The sequence below is a fragment of the Peromyscus maniculatus genome, chromosome 9 (genome assembly GCF_049852395.1).
Source record: "Peromyscus maniculatus bairdii isolate BWxNUB_F1_BW_parent chromosome 9, HU_Pman_BW_mat_3.1, whole genome shotgun sequence".
In the NCBI taxonomy this organism is placed as follows: domain Eukaryota; kingdom Metazoa; phylum Chordata; class Mammalia; order Rodentia; family Cricetidae; genus Peromyscus; species Peromyscus maniculatus.
The window spans coordinates 49,720,101-49,735,409 of record NC_134860.1 but is presented as its reverse complement, the minus strand read 5'-3'; the positions used below and the strand labels follow the sequence as shown (position 1 = coordinate 49,735,409).

The 15,309-nt window shown below is 38.8% G+C and overlaps 1 protein-coding gene and 1 pseudogene across 1 annotated transcript; one reads left to right on the top strand and one right to left on the bottom strand.

The window, feature by feature from the left end:
• The first annotated feature begins 3,689 nt into the window (after positions 1-3,689).
• LOC102906716 (alpha-enolase pseudogene) lies at positions 3,690-4,694 on the top strand (annotated as a pseudogene).
• Positions 4,695-10,306: 5,612 nt separating this feature from the next.
• Positions 10,307-11,235, bottom strand: LOC143267167 (olfactory receptor 7E24-like). The gene has a single exon (XM_076544067.1). It carries the CDS (start codon positions 11,233-11,235, stop codon positions 10,309-10,311), a length of 927 nt encoding a protein of 308 aa, XP_076400182.1. The 3' UTR covers positions 10,307-10,308.
• Between the last annotated feature and the right edge of the window lie 4,074 nt (positions 11,236-15,309).

Here is a 15,309-nt window from a genome sequence, read left to right as displayed (position 1 = left end):
TAAGTTTCCTATATCTATTGTACAGGTATTAGCTGAATCATTCTCTCATGGACAGACATGCATTAGTGTTTAAGTGCCATATTTATATAGGAAAAACTGAAAACTGAGAATAATAAATTGGCATTTAAAAGGACCTATGGATGGCTTAGGAAATATTAAACCACAGAAAGTAGCTCAAGGAGTGCTCCCAGGTGTCTTTTCAAGAGAGCACATTCTGCCAGGCAGACAGAAGAACCTTGATTAACAGCTGCCGGATCAAAGCAGTCTTGGTCTGTCCGCAGAGAACTATGACAACAGTATACATTGAAAATCTCCCCATTTGTCCAAACAATCACATTTGGAATTTCTGTCTCTGTAAAACATGGTTAATTACTCAAATCGTAACTTGGGGCTGTGAAACTAGACAAGCAAACAGGGATTTCCGACCCTGACTGTCTCACTTTTGTCCATTCATCCAGGCATGCACACTGACTAAAAGAATTTTCCCTTGTTAATCTCTAAGTAGTCAAGTGGTTTCTAACTGACCAGGCTTGTTAATTCTGTCACAAAATTACTTCAATCATCCAAAAGTGCATCTATCTTCCTCTGTTCATGTCAGTAGCTATTTAGATACCTTTTAAAAATATGGTTAACTGGGGAAAAAATGTGGTAACTGTCAGACTTACAACAAGAGTTTTTACTAATATTCATCATTTAATTGCTCCTATAAAGACAGTCAATATCACCTGGATCCTATTACCCCATTTGGTATCCCAGTATAAACTATTGACTTTATGATATTATAACATATAAATATCATCTTCTTTGCATGATGATATCTGCACTTTTCCCATGAATGACTTCCTCCTAATATGTGCTATCAAAAATGGCAAAAATCTACATAATTATAGCTCTTCTAAAATAATACAATATAAAATACACTCACATGTAGAATACATTTCCATTTGTTTCCAATAAGGAAGACAGTGGCCTTGGTTGGGAATCAGTGAATTGTGAGAACTCTTATGATTTATTTCATAGCCCATGCTCATACAAACCACAGCATAACAACCCATCTCCATTCAGAAAATGATAAAATTGTCATTGTGTTCATTTGTCCAAATTTAAAGTCCTATGAATATAGAAAATATGAATTTACTAGGGAGTATTTCCACAAGGTATTGGACCATAGAATTATGTGAAACTCTAAAATGGGTCTTCACACAAAACATAAAATTGACCTTCTGTTTCTTTTTATGCCTGTACATCCTTTTATCTTCTGGTGAGAATATGTGTATATTTTTTGATAACCCAGTAGTGCAGCTATCAAATACCATGAGATGACCCAACAAGTCCATGACACAGAACCAAACACCAGAAAAATTGTCTTGAATCTATTTCTAGGTCACATTCTTTAATTGAATGAAAATGTAAATTAAACCAAATGTGTGGAAGTCAGTGTTTTGAGTGGAGAAAGGGTCTACTTTATGTTTAAAATATGTATTGTTCATTTAACATCTGTGCCAATTACTCTTTAGGCCCTATGAAACCAAAAAATGAAAGTTAAAAGTATTAACTTATATCAATGTACAAAATATAAGTAGGAGGACACATAGAAAAAATAGTTACTAAAACTTGGTCATATGACAGTTAAGGTGTCTCAGAATTACTAATAACATGTCCTAGCTCACATAAATATATAGCAGAGACAAAATAATTCAGAACAAATGTTTCATTCTTTGAATCCAGAGTGTTTTGGTCTGGTGTTACTTTTTTATTTGATTATTTTTATATTTCAAATTATAGTAAAATTTCTTCCTTCCATTTCACTCTTCAAACTCCCTATATAAATCACCCCACTCTACTCCATATTCATAGCTTCTGTGCCCATTCATTTTTATTTCGTGCATGTATATATATTTTTTCATTTTACTAATCATATGGTTTTACCAGAAATTCAGAGGTCTTAAAAGCACATATGTTTTTAGGCTCTCATGTTTTCAAAACACAAATGATATAGGGATCTGACCGCATTTCCTCATTGAAAACTTACTGGTGAGCCTCAGAATGATGAAGGATGCTGACAGCCTCAAAAGTATCCAGAAAAATAGAGTGCAGTCTTTGTAGATCTGTAAACCCAGCACTTCTGAAGGTGAAGCCAAATATGGACCAAGGGAACTAAAAAAGATGAGTTGAATTGATTCAATGTTTGAGACTGTTCCAAATGCACCTCAAATATACTACCCTCAATTAACACAGCAGAACTAAACATTTCATTATAAAAGATCTAGAAACCACAAGGGAAAGAAGACATGGGCCTTTTTTTTCTGGAATAAAGCATCATGAAATGACTGTTCACAGAAAAGATCATTTTGTGTTTTACTCAGGCAAAGTAAATCACACAAACTTCACCCATTTAACCTGACCACCTACTACATGTTACACAGAAACACTGTCTTTGTCTTTCACTTTCTATAAAATAATAATTAGGCAGAAGCTTATAATTTTGGAACTTTGAAAAACTATTCAGTTGAAGTAAGGTACATAAAATATAGAGCTCAGATCTCCACCAGGGAAGACCTTAAGTGTCACACACTCATAGTAGCTTTCTTCAAATCTATAGTTACTGAATCACCCTTACCATCATGTCACAGTACTTTAGATTGCTTATGAAACAACTTAGTTGGACATGTTTGCTGCTCTCTTTGGTCATAGGAGTATGCAGAAGAGACACTGGGGACAGTCTGATGAGAATTTGAGGACTACCATCTCAACTAAGAACATAAGATCCCAATACAGAGACTTAAATATTTTATTACTGTTATTATACCATCAGGCTACCCAAATTATCACAGTTCATATGATTAGAAAGAAATAATAATTCTTGTCATCTCTTCTTCATCCTCAATTCCCTCAGAACTTACATGACTAAACTGTGGGTCTGTGTGGCCATGATGAAAGGCTGTGGATATGACAAACATCCCTTTCTTGTTGGCTGGTAAAGACTCACTCTTGAATCCTGAAGTAAATACAATAGCAAGAGCTTCCTGATGCAGAAAGAACACTGTAGGAAGAGCAAACAGGGATATATAGTCCCAGATTACACAGATCAAGCTGATGACCTGGAGGAACAGGCTAACTAATTATTCTTACATAACTTTAGAAACTCAATGCACAGAGCTGGTGATTACTCATACTGGTCCATAATATTGCCATCTCTAAGGAATTCCTGTTGTTAAAGAAGGAAGCAGAAGAGATGTTGACTGTTCTCAAGAGGTTAGGTATGAGGCTTTTTGTCTGATGTCCTAAATTTTTCAATTCCATTTTTATTTCAGTTTGGGCTCTCTAGTAATTCCTTTTCGTTATTATTAAACTCTACTGAATGCTCTCTTCCATGTCTGCAGAAACCTGTTTCTTTTCTGTGTGGAAATCCAAAGGTTAGAAATTGACCTGTGTATTTTTAAGATTCATGCCAGAGATCTTTGACTCTCTGGGAATCCCACTGTTGAGGTTAACCTGTGCAACTCAAAAGGTCTCTTCCAAGCTTCTGTGCCCAACAGTGCCTCCACTGACATCTGTCAGGCCCTAGAACTCCGTGACAATTATAAGAAGTGCTACTGGGTAAGAGGGTCTCAAAGGCTGTTGAGCACATCAATTAAACTATTGCATCTGATCTGGGTAGCAAGAAACTCAATGCTGTAGAACAAGAGAAGATAGACAAACTGATGGTCAAAATGGATGGTACTGAAAAGGAATCTAAATTTGGTACAAATGTCTGAAAAGCTGCTGCCATGGAAAAGGGGGTGTCCCTGTACCTTCACATCGCTGACTTGGATGGCAATCCTAAAGTCATCCTGCTGGTCCCAGTTTTCAATGTGATCAGCTGTGGTTCTCATGCCAGCAACAAGCTAGCCATGCAAGAGTTCATGATCCTGCCTTGGGGGCATCCAGTTTCCAGGAAGCCAGGCGCCTTGGAGCAGAGGTTTATCACAACCTGAAGAATGTCATCAAGAAGAAATGCAGGATGGATGCCACCAATGTGAGTAATGAGGACAGGTTTGTGCCTAACATCCTGGAGTACAAAAAACCGTTGGAGCTGCTGACGGCTGCAATTGAGGAAGCCACAATTAAGAAGTCCGGCTACACTGACCAGGGTGTCATCGGCTTGGACCTGGCTGCCTCTGAGTTCTTCAGATCTGGCAAACGGTTGACCTGTATGAGTCTTTCATCCGGGAGTATCCAATGGTGTCCATTGAAAACCCCTTTGACTAGAACTACTGGGAAGCTCAGCAGAGGCTCAGCAGAAGCTCGACTAATGCAGGCATCCAGGTGGTTGGGAATGATCTCATGGTAACCTACCCTAAATGGATTGTCAAGTCTGAGGCAGAGGAGTCCTGCAACTGCCTCCTGCTCAAAGTGAACCAGCTCGGTCTCTGGGACCAAGTCTCTGCAAGAGTGTTAGCTGGAATGTCATGGAGTCCCAGCGCTCTGGAGACACTGAGGATACTGTCATCACTGACCAGGGGGTGGTGTTCTGCATGAAACAGATCAAGACTAGTGCCCCTTACCGATCTGAGCACACAGACAAGTACAATCAGTTCCTTAGAATCAAGAAAGAGATCGGCAGTGAATCTGAGTTTGCTGGCAGGTCCTTCAGGAGTCCCGTGGCCAAGTTAAGCGTGGACTGGAGATCCCTGGAGCCACCAGTTGCTTAGATCCTGTCCCTCGTATCATGGAGACAGCTCAAGGACGGCCAGTGCTTGGCCCTCCCCACATAACTTCCTTAGATGTTCCAAAGCAGATCAGACCACCTGTATCCCTGCTGGAAAACCCAGCTCTGTAATAAAGTGATTGCTCCAAATCATTGTTTCTGTCACCTCACTTCCCAGCTAGTGTCTGGAGCCATCATAACTCTAGGGTGACCACAATCAAGACACCCCAGTGGTTCTACATGCAAAATAAAAAGGTGACCCCAAAACTACATTAATAAATTAATGGATAAAATTTACTTTCATACCTTGATTTTTTTATTATTACATTCTACTGTTAATGTTTTCACAGACTTCAATATTCATTCTTTTTTTAAAGGTGTATTTATTATGTATACAGTGTTCTGTCTGCACATATGCCTATACGCCAGAAGAGGACACCAGATCTCATGGTGGTTGTGAGCCACCATGTGGTTGCTGGGAATTGAACTCAGGACCTCTGGAAGTGCAGCCAGTGCTCTTAACCTCCGAGCCATCTCTCCAGCCCCCAATATTCATTCTTTATTCCTATTCTCTGTAAGATCCTTGAACATATTCACATTTGCTACGTTTGAAGAACTTGCATTGTGCTTCAGCTATATTGTATTCCTCAAAGCTGGTGGAAGCTTGTCTGGGATGTTCACATTTGTGTCTTTGCACTGGGGTCTAAGCATCTGGAGCTATGATGTGGGAAGGGTTTCTTGGTTTTGGTATCTGCTTGTCTTTGGTAGATGGGTGTTCCTTTCTTTTGGTTGCTGTTCCCCTCTCTGGATCCTAGGCAAGTGTGGTGTCTCTGAGGTCTCTGGTAAAGAATACTTACGTGGGTAGGTCACTGGCAAAAATGAATGGAGATGGACTAAGAGGAAAGGCTCAGAAGACTGTGGGGAAAAGCTAGGGGGATGTGTCTGCACCAGGAGGGAGAGTCTCCAGGGAATGTAGGTGTGGCAGTGGGAGGGGTTCCTGCAAAGAGGCTGTGGGAGGATAGATAATAAGTCTGGAGAGACAGAGGGGGGAGAAAGGGCAAGGCAAACCCTGGTTCTGCACCAAACTGTGAAGTCACCAGTGAATGGAGTTTGATTTGGAGGAGGGGCTTCTGCCAAGAGGCTGCTGCAGGTCTAGGAGTCAAGTGTGGAGAAGGAATAATGAAGGCCAGGAAGAACAGTGAGGACTGCCTAGCTGAGTCCCAGACCAGTTTGGCCACAGGAGTCCCTGGTAGAAAGTGTTTGTGGGACTTGATGGCCCTCCAGAAGGAATGAAGGTGGGGTGGGAGAGAACGCCTGAGAGGGTCAGCAGGGAAGACCTAGCTGTGTCTGCAGCAAGGAGCAGAGTCCCTGGGAGGTAGGGTGAGAGGAAGAGCTCCTGTAAGCAGGCTGCAACAGGACTGTGAGACTGGGAACATGGAAATGGTGGACAGGAAGGACAGGGAAAATTGCCCACCTGAGTCCCAGCCCTGTGTAATCACTGGAGACCACTGGCAGAAAGTGTTTGTGGGGATCAGAGCTGGCACAAAGGAATGGAGATGGGCTAGAAGGAAGGCTGGGGGAGTTGGCAGGAAAGAGCTAAGCTGGTTGGTTCCACACCAAGAGCCAGGGTCCCCGGGGCTGTGCATCTTCATAGAAATACTTATTTGGTCTTTCGTTCTTAAGAATGTTGAGGAGGTGGCGCCAGAGGATTAATCCTAGGGTCTTACAGATGCTAAGCAAGCACTAACACAAAACTACATCCCCAGTCTTTTCTACTTTTACCACTTATTTTGAGACAGTCTCACTAAGTTGCCCTGCCTGAAGGACACAGTAAATAAGACAAAATGACAGCCTACAGATTGGGAAAAGATTTTCACCAAACCCACATCTGATAGAGAACTGATCTCCAACATACATAAAGAACTCATGAAACTAGACATCAAAATAACAAACAATCCAATTTAAAAATGGGCTATAGAGCTAAACAGAGAATTCTCAAAGAATTTCAAATGACCAAAAGACATTTAAGGAATTGCTCGGCATCCTTAATTATCAGAGAGACGCAAATCAAAACAACTCTGAGATACCATCTTACATCTATCAGAATGACTAAGATCAAAAACACTAATAACAGCTTATGTTGGAGAGGATGTGGAGCAAAGGGAACACTCCTCCACTGCTGGTGTGAGTGCAAACTTGTACAGCCACTTTGGAAATCAGTATGGTGATTTCTCAGAAAATTGGGAATCAATCTACCTCAAGACCCAGCTATACCACTCTTGGGTATATACCCAAGGAATTCTTAGTCGTACCACAAGGACACATGTTCAACTATGTTCATAGCAGCATTATTTGTAATAGCCAGAACCTGGAAACAACCTAGATGCCCCTCAATGATGAATGGATGAAGAAACTGTGGTACATATATACAATGGAGTACTACTTAGCAGAGAAAAACAATGACATCATGAAATTTGCAGTCAAATGGATGGAACTAGAAAATATCATGAGTGAGGTAATGCAGACTCAGAAGGACAAACATGGTATGTACCCACTCATAAGTGGATATTAGATATAAAGCAAAGGGTAATCTGCTGTGGGATGGTCTGTATATCAAATTACTCTGATTGGTCAATAAATAAAACACTGATTGGCCAGTGGCTATGCAGGAGGTATAGGCAGGACTAACAGAAAAGAAAGAACAGGAAGGCAGAAGGTCACTGCCAGCCCCCTCCATGACAAGCAGCATGTGAAGACCCCAGTAAGCCACGAGCCTCGTGGCAAGGTATAGATTTATGGAAATGGATTAATTTAAGATATAAGAACAGTTATCAAGAAGCCTGCCACGGCCATACAGTTTCTAAGCAATAAAAGTCTTTGTGTTTACTTGGTTGGGTCTGAGTGGCTGTGGGACTGGCAGGGATTTGTCCTGACTGTGGACAAGGCAGGAAAACTCTAGCTACAGTAATCAGGCAATAACCCACAACTCCAGAGAAGCTAACTAACAGGGAAGAACCAAAGAGGGATGCATGGACTGCTCTGAGAAGGGGAAATAGATGAGATCTCCATGAGTAAACTGACAATGGAGGGTAAGGGATAGGGGATGAGAACATAAGGGAATGGGGTGGTCAAGCTGGAACAGGGATGGAGTGGGAAATCAATAAAAGAGATACGATGATAGAGAGATATCATGGGGATAGAGAAAAACCCAGTGCTAGGGAAGTTGCAGGAATCCCCAAGGATGACACCAGCCTAGACTACTAGCAATAGTGGAGAGGGTACCTGAACTGAACTGACTTGCCCCAGATTTCAGAGCAGTGAATAATACCCTGTCATCACAGAGCTTTTCTTCAATGACTGATGATGGAAGCAGATGCAGAGTTCAGGGCCAGCCTCATCTACAAAGTGAGTTCTGTGATAGCCAGGGCTGTTACACAAAGAAATCCTATTTCAAAAACACAAAAAGAAAAAGTTAAAAAAATTGTAATGATTTTATTTCTAAATCAGTTAACAAGCACTATTTGGAGATGAAAATGATGAGGGGAAGAAGAAAGAGAAGATTAAAATCCTATTTTAATTTGTTTCACTGACCATGGTTATGACAGAAAAGCCTTCACAAATGTTATTCAAAATACTGGTGTGAATTAAAAGACATACTGTTTATTATATAGTATTACATTCAAGTGTACATATAATTTTCAGAGGGCACATTCCCTCTGGTAACATTTGTGATCTCCAATGATCAGGAAATTAGTGCACTAAGACCAGGATCAATACATTAAAAACAAATGCCATTGAATCATCTGTTAAATTCACAATTTTATTTTACTTTTATAAATTTTCCATTTTAAGTACACTTCTTCATCCAAGGCTATCTCTCTAAATAGAGTAACCATACATTAACAACAAAGTCAGTCAGAGTAAACAACTGTGGACTCCAAACCACCCCATGAGTGCATCCACGTGTTAGGCTCTCACTCTGTCTCATTCTGGAGGAAGGCAAACTCCTTCACAGGAAAGCAACTGGAGACAATTCCACACTCCACAAATCCCAATGCATTGATTGGAAAATGATATCGTCCCAGTCCTTCACTGTTATAAATCAGAGACCAGGATGTCAGGGCAGCAGGTTCAAGAAAGGAGCTGAAACAAGTTTGCCCCATTAGGAGATAGTCTTGTGACCATAGTGTGAAGGGGACATGATCAGACCTTAAAGTGAGAGTGCATTCAAAGGACCTCACACCAGAGGAAGCATGGTGGGACTGTGAAGGTAGAGAGCTTGATGTGGGAGAGGAGGAAAGTTACCTGCCTTGTACAGCATGATGTGAGTTCTAAAAGGGAAAGATAGGCCCCTCAGTGGCCCTCCAAAACATCCTACAGAACAAATGTTTATTACTTGAATAGTTTGTCTGGGGGTAGGAAGTCCCTCACCATTTCCTTGGTCAGACACAGTGTCCATGTGTCCTAGTGCTTTCTACTGCTGTGATAAATGCCATGACCAAAAGCAACTTGGGTAGGAAACAGTTTATTTGATGTGTACATCCCAATCACTGTCCACCATTGAGGGAAGCTGGTGTCAGAACTCAAACAGAAGTGGAGACCATAGAGGAAAGCTACTTACTGCCTTGTTTCTAAGCTCTTTTTCAAGTACCTTTCTTATACCTCCAAGAGCCACCTGCCCAAGGGTAGTGGTGCCTGAAGTGGGCTGTTCCCTCCCACATAAATCATCACTCAAGAAAATGTCACACAGACAAGATTATAGACAATTCTAATGGGAGCTTTAACTCAATGGATATTCCTTCTTCAAACTGATTCTATTTGGGAAAAACTAACCAGCATGCCAAGGGAAATGGAAGATTCAGGTACTGAGTAGGATCATGAATTTATCTTGCTATTGTTAGAGAGGGAACTGGATTGCTCTCGCCTCATCCACCTACCCACCCATCCCAGCCTGAGTACTCAAAGCAGGGTTGTCTTTATAGAGGACAGACTACAGGAGAGGGTAGCTTGATTTCTGGGAGATAGAGGGGCATGTAGATGGTCTCATATCTAACATCCACCATTGATCATTGTCTGAAGCTATCCTCAGGATCAATGGGAGAGAAAATCCAAGTGAAACCTTCAGGTCTAGGATGTCTAAGGATGAGGCATACGGAGCTTTCCACTTCCACATAATCATGTCTATTCATTTCTTCCTTATTCATGGCCTGTTCAAGTCAGCCTGCTTGACAAGACTGGTTATCTGTCATTTCTAAAACACAATCTCAGCAGACTAGCCACTTTAAATTGGCTTATGAGCAACATTTAGGTGTTGCACTCATTCATACGGTAAGATGTTGTTCAATAATGTGCACCATTCATCTCTAGAAAAGTTTCATCTCTCCAGCTTCAATTTTTGTGCATTTCTAAAATACCCATCCACCATAATACAACCTCAATGACCACCACTTTATCATGCAATATTGTGAAGTATCATTTAGTAATAATGCATGAGTCAATAACTTGGATTTACATGTACAGTTTGTGCATGTATGTGCCTGTGTGTGTGTGTGTATGTGTGTGTGTGTGTGTGTGTGTGTGTGTGTGTGTGTGTGTAAATTTATAAAGAATGTCAGTGATTATAATGCTCTGCTAAGAATCTTCCTTAAGGCAGTTTTAATGTCCTTGTTCCGCAGGCTGTAGATGAAGGGATTCAACATAGGTGTGACCACAGTGTACATCACTGAGGCCACTGCATTGCTTCTTGGATTATGTGACCAAGAGGAGCTCAAGTACACTCCTAGTCCTGTTCCATAAAACAGGCAAACAATGGACAAATGAGACCCACAGGTGGAGAAGGTTTTGCGCTTCCCACTTGATGATGGTGATCTTATGATGGAGGAAACTATTTTAAAGTAAGAGAAAACAATTCCTGAAATAGGAATTAATGCAAAGAGAGTGCCTATACTGAATTTCACTATGGTATTGGTGACAGTATCAAAATGGGCAAGTTTAAGGACTTCAGAAGGGTCACAGAAGAAGTTGTAAATTTCAATAAAATCCTCACATTTGGAAAAATTGAAGATTGCTACATAGTGCCACTGCAAATCTGCAAAGCTAAGGAGAAAAGACCCTAGAAGCAACACCCCACAGCGAGTTGGATTCATAATGACCTGGTAGTACAGAGGATGGCAGATGGCCACAAACCGGTCATATGCCATCACAGCCAGAAGCATGTCATCCATACATCCAAATATTATAAACAGTGACATCTGTGTCAGGCAGCCCACATAGGAGATGACTTGGCAGTGATTTTGGAAGTCCACAATCACCCTTGGAACAGTGGTGGAGATGAAACAAATATCAACTATGGACAGGTTGGAGAGGAAGAAGTACATGGGTGTGTGGAGATGGGAGTCAGAGCTTACTGTCAGGATGATGAGCAGGTTTCCAAACAGGGCCAAGATATACATAGACAACAAAAGGCCTAAGAGGACAGTCTGGTCGTCTGGATCCTCTGAGAGTTGAATGAAATGGAATTCTGGTACACATGTTGAGTTTCTCATGTTTTTATTTCTTGAACATCTTCTGGAAGAAGCCAAAAATGTTGTTAACAATGGTACCAGCATGCATATAGACATTTTTCATAATTTGAGTAAAGTAAGTTCAAATAGTATTTTCTCAAGCCTATTGTGACTTCATTCATAATTCCTCAGTTGTGGTAAATGCGATTTAGCAAATAGTTTTGTGTTCTTGGCTCATGTGTTGTTACCTATTATGAGAACCTTATTGAATACAGTAATCTTGATGTGAAGCTAGAATCACTGTAAACAGCTGGCCTGTAGCACAGTAAAATGAAGCAAATACCTTTAAGACAAAATGGATATTTTGCAGAAGCTTCACTTTAAGAAAACTGTCAATTAAATCAACTAAAAACTTGAAGCACTTAAACATACTGCTTTTTATTGCAATAACATGGAGCAGGTTTATTTTTCTTAGTATATATCTGACAGTGTAAAGTCCTAGTATATAAGTAAAAATTAACAATTCCTACCCAGAAAATTATTTTCAGGTTCCAGTGTCTTCTATAGGTTTCTTTTTTTGTTTTTGTTTTTTGTTTTTTTGCTTTACTTAAAAAGAATATTCTTCATTTTTTTGTTTTGAGATGGAAGTCTTCCTTTCAAAATTAGATCTTTAAAACCTATTAGTACTTGAGTCCCTTATTTTTCTTAGTATATTTCAAATTTTTGTAAATATATCTTAGTTAAATCCATATTATCAAAGAACATCTCTGTCCACAACTGCTAAGATATCCAGTGATATGAAAAAAATGTCAGTAAATATAGTTGAAATTTTATCCTGCAAAACTAATTTGCCGGGAACATCCACATAATCTCAGTAAAATGTCTGGTAGAAAAACATGGTTTTCCTGTGTTTAAGCAAAGCCATTGATTTTCTGAAGTGCAATCAGAGTGAAGTGATTTACACTTTACTTTAGAGTAAAGTGATTTGCATGTGAGTCAGGCCTGGTGCATAGGTGTCAATGTTCTTACTTCAGCTACAGAGGAAATTTCAGGTTCACTCTTTGGTCAGAGCACATGCTTAAAACATAAAAGGTTTTAAATACAGAAAGTATTAGTGATGTAAACACATGCGCAATGCCCTAATGGCTAAAGTAGATACCACTTGCTTCTCTACTAGGTCTGTTAGAGGAGATAATGGTATTAAAGATCATTTAAGTTGTGTAGACTAGTGGGTCTCTGAAACAGTTAACAGTGTATTTTTTCCATGGCTACTTAAAGTATCACAAGATCTTGGACTTCACAGGCTAATTTAATCAGAATATGTACATGGGAAATACTAGATCATACTTATTTAAACCTGGATAAGAGACCACTGCCTTAGATTATTTCCTGGCATTTATGAAATATTCAATTAATACTTTATAAGCAACAATACTTTTAACAAGAAACCCGCCATTACTAAATTATAAGCATTTTTTATATTATGTATGTTAGATGTGATATTTTACAGAAATTTGAATTATGATAAAAGAACTTTGAGTTCAGTGGCTTTGCATGATTTCATTGTCTAGTTCATCTATGTCAATGGCTGATAGAAACTCAGGGGAAGATTTTTTACAGCGCTATTACTATATAAATATCTATTCAAGTATATATAAAAGACATTTTAAACTAACATAATACATATGTGATACTCATTCAGGAGTATGCAACACAGCACATGCTGTTCCTAAAACGTATTTGCTAACATTGAAATGTGGTTCTAAGTCTGTCTGTGAGTTTCCCGTATCTATTGCACAGGTATTAGCTGAATCATTCTCTCACGGACAGATATGCATTAGTGTTTAAGTGCCTTATTATTATAGGAAAAACGGGAAACTCAGAATAATAAATTGACATTTAATAGGACCTATGGATGGCTTAGGAAATATTAAACCACAGAAAGTAGCTGAAGGATTGCTCCCAGTTGTCTTTTCAGGAGAGCACAGTTCTGCCAGGCAGACAGGAGAACTTTGATCAACAGCCGCCCAGTCAAGCAATCCTGGTCTGTCCCCAGAGAACTATGACAACAATATACATGAAAATCTCCCCATTTGTCCAAACAATCACATTAGAGTTTCTGTCTCTGTAAAACATAGTTAATTACTCAAATCGTAACTTGGGGATATGAAACTACACAAGCAAACAGGGATTTCTGACCCTGACTGGCTCCCTTTTGTCCATTCACCTAGGGATGCACACTGACTAAAAGAATTTTCCCTTGTTAATCTCTAAGTAGTCAAGTGGTTTCTGACTGACCAGGCTTGTTAATTCTGTCACAAAATTACTTCAGTCATCCAAAAGCGCATCTATCTTCCTCTGTTCATGCCAGTAGCTATTTAGTTACCTTTTATAAAATATGGTAACTGAAAAAAATGTGGTAACTGTCAGACTTGCAACAAGAGATGTCTGTGTCTATTAATATTCACCAGTTAATTTTTCCTATCAAAACAGTCAATAGCACCTGAATTCTATTACCCCTTTTTGTATCACTGTTTCAACTATTGACTTTTTGATACTATAACATATAAATATCATCTGCTTTGCATGATTATTTTTGCCTTTTTCCCATGAATGACATCCTCCTAATATGTGCCATCAAAAATGACAAAATATACTTAATTATAATTCTTCTAAGATAATGCAATAGGAGATGCACTCACATGTAGAATATACTTCTATTTGTTTCCAATAAGGAAAACAGTGACCTGTGATTTGGAAACACTGAATTGAGAGAAAATTTATGATTTGTTCCATAGCCACATGCTCATATAAACCACAGGATAACAACCCATCTCCATTCAGAAACTAATAAAATTGGCATTGGATTTATTTGTCCAAATTTAAAATCCTATGAATATAGAAAATATGAATTTACTGGTGAATATTTCCGAAGGCCATTGGAGCATAGAATTATGTGAAACTCTAAAGTGTGTCTTCACACAATACACAAAATTGACATTCCATTTCTTTTTATGCTGTACATTCTTTTATGTTCTGGTGAGAATATGCACCATTTTTGGATAACCCAGTAGTGGGGCTATCAAAAACCATGAGATGACCCAACATGATACAGAACCAAACACTAGAAAAATTTATCTTGGATCAATTTCTAGGTTACATCCTTGAATTGAATAAAATGTAAAGGAAACCAAATATGTGGAAGTCAGTGTTTTGAGAGGAGAAAGGGTCTACTTTATGGTTAAAATGTATTATTCTTTTCACATCTGTGCCAATGACTCTTTAGGCCCTATAAAACCAAAAAATGAAAGTTAAAAGTGTTAAGTTATATTAATGTATAAAACATCCTTATATAAGAAGGAGAGCACATAGAAAAAATACTAAAATTTGGTCACATGATACTTAAGGTATCTCAGAATTATTAATGACATGTCCTAACTCACATAAATATATAGAAGAGACAAAATAATTCAAAACAAATGTGTCATTCTTTTAATCAGGAGTGTTTTGGTCTGGTGTTACTTTTTTATTTGATTATTTTTATATTTCAAATTATAGTAAAATGATAATATAACATATATATATTCCTCCCATTTCACTCTCAAAACCCTCTATATAACTCACCCCACTCTACTTCACATTCATAGCTGTTGTGCACATTCATTGTTATTCCATTAACGTATATATTTTTTTCATTTTACTAATCATATGGTTTTAACAAGAATTTAAGCGGTCTTAATAGCACATATCTTTTTTAAGCATTCATGTTTTCAAACTACAAATGATACAGGTATCTGACCGCATTTCCTCATGAAAAATTACTTCAGAGCTTCAGAATGATGGATGATGCTGACAGCAATAAAAATATCCAGGAAAATAGAACACAGTCTTTGTAGGCCTTTAAAGCCAGCACTTCAGAGTGTGAAGCCAAATATGGACCAAGGGAACTAGAAAAGCCAGAGTTAAATTATTGTTTCAATGTTTTCAGACTGTTCCAAATGCACCTCAAATATATTACCCGCAATTCACACAGCAGAACTAAACATTCCATTATAAAACATCTAGAAACCACAAGGTAAAGAAGACATGTGTCTTTTTTTTCTGGAATAAGGCATC

Coding starts and splice junctions, on each gene's coding strand:
- LOC143267167 (XM_076544067.1), bottom strand. CDS start 11,235: ATGAGAAACTCAACATGTGTACCAGAATTCCATTTCATTCAACTCTCA.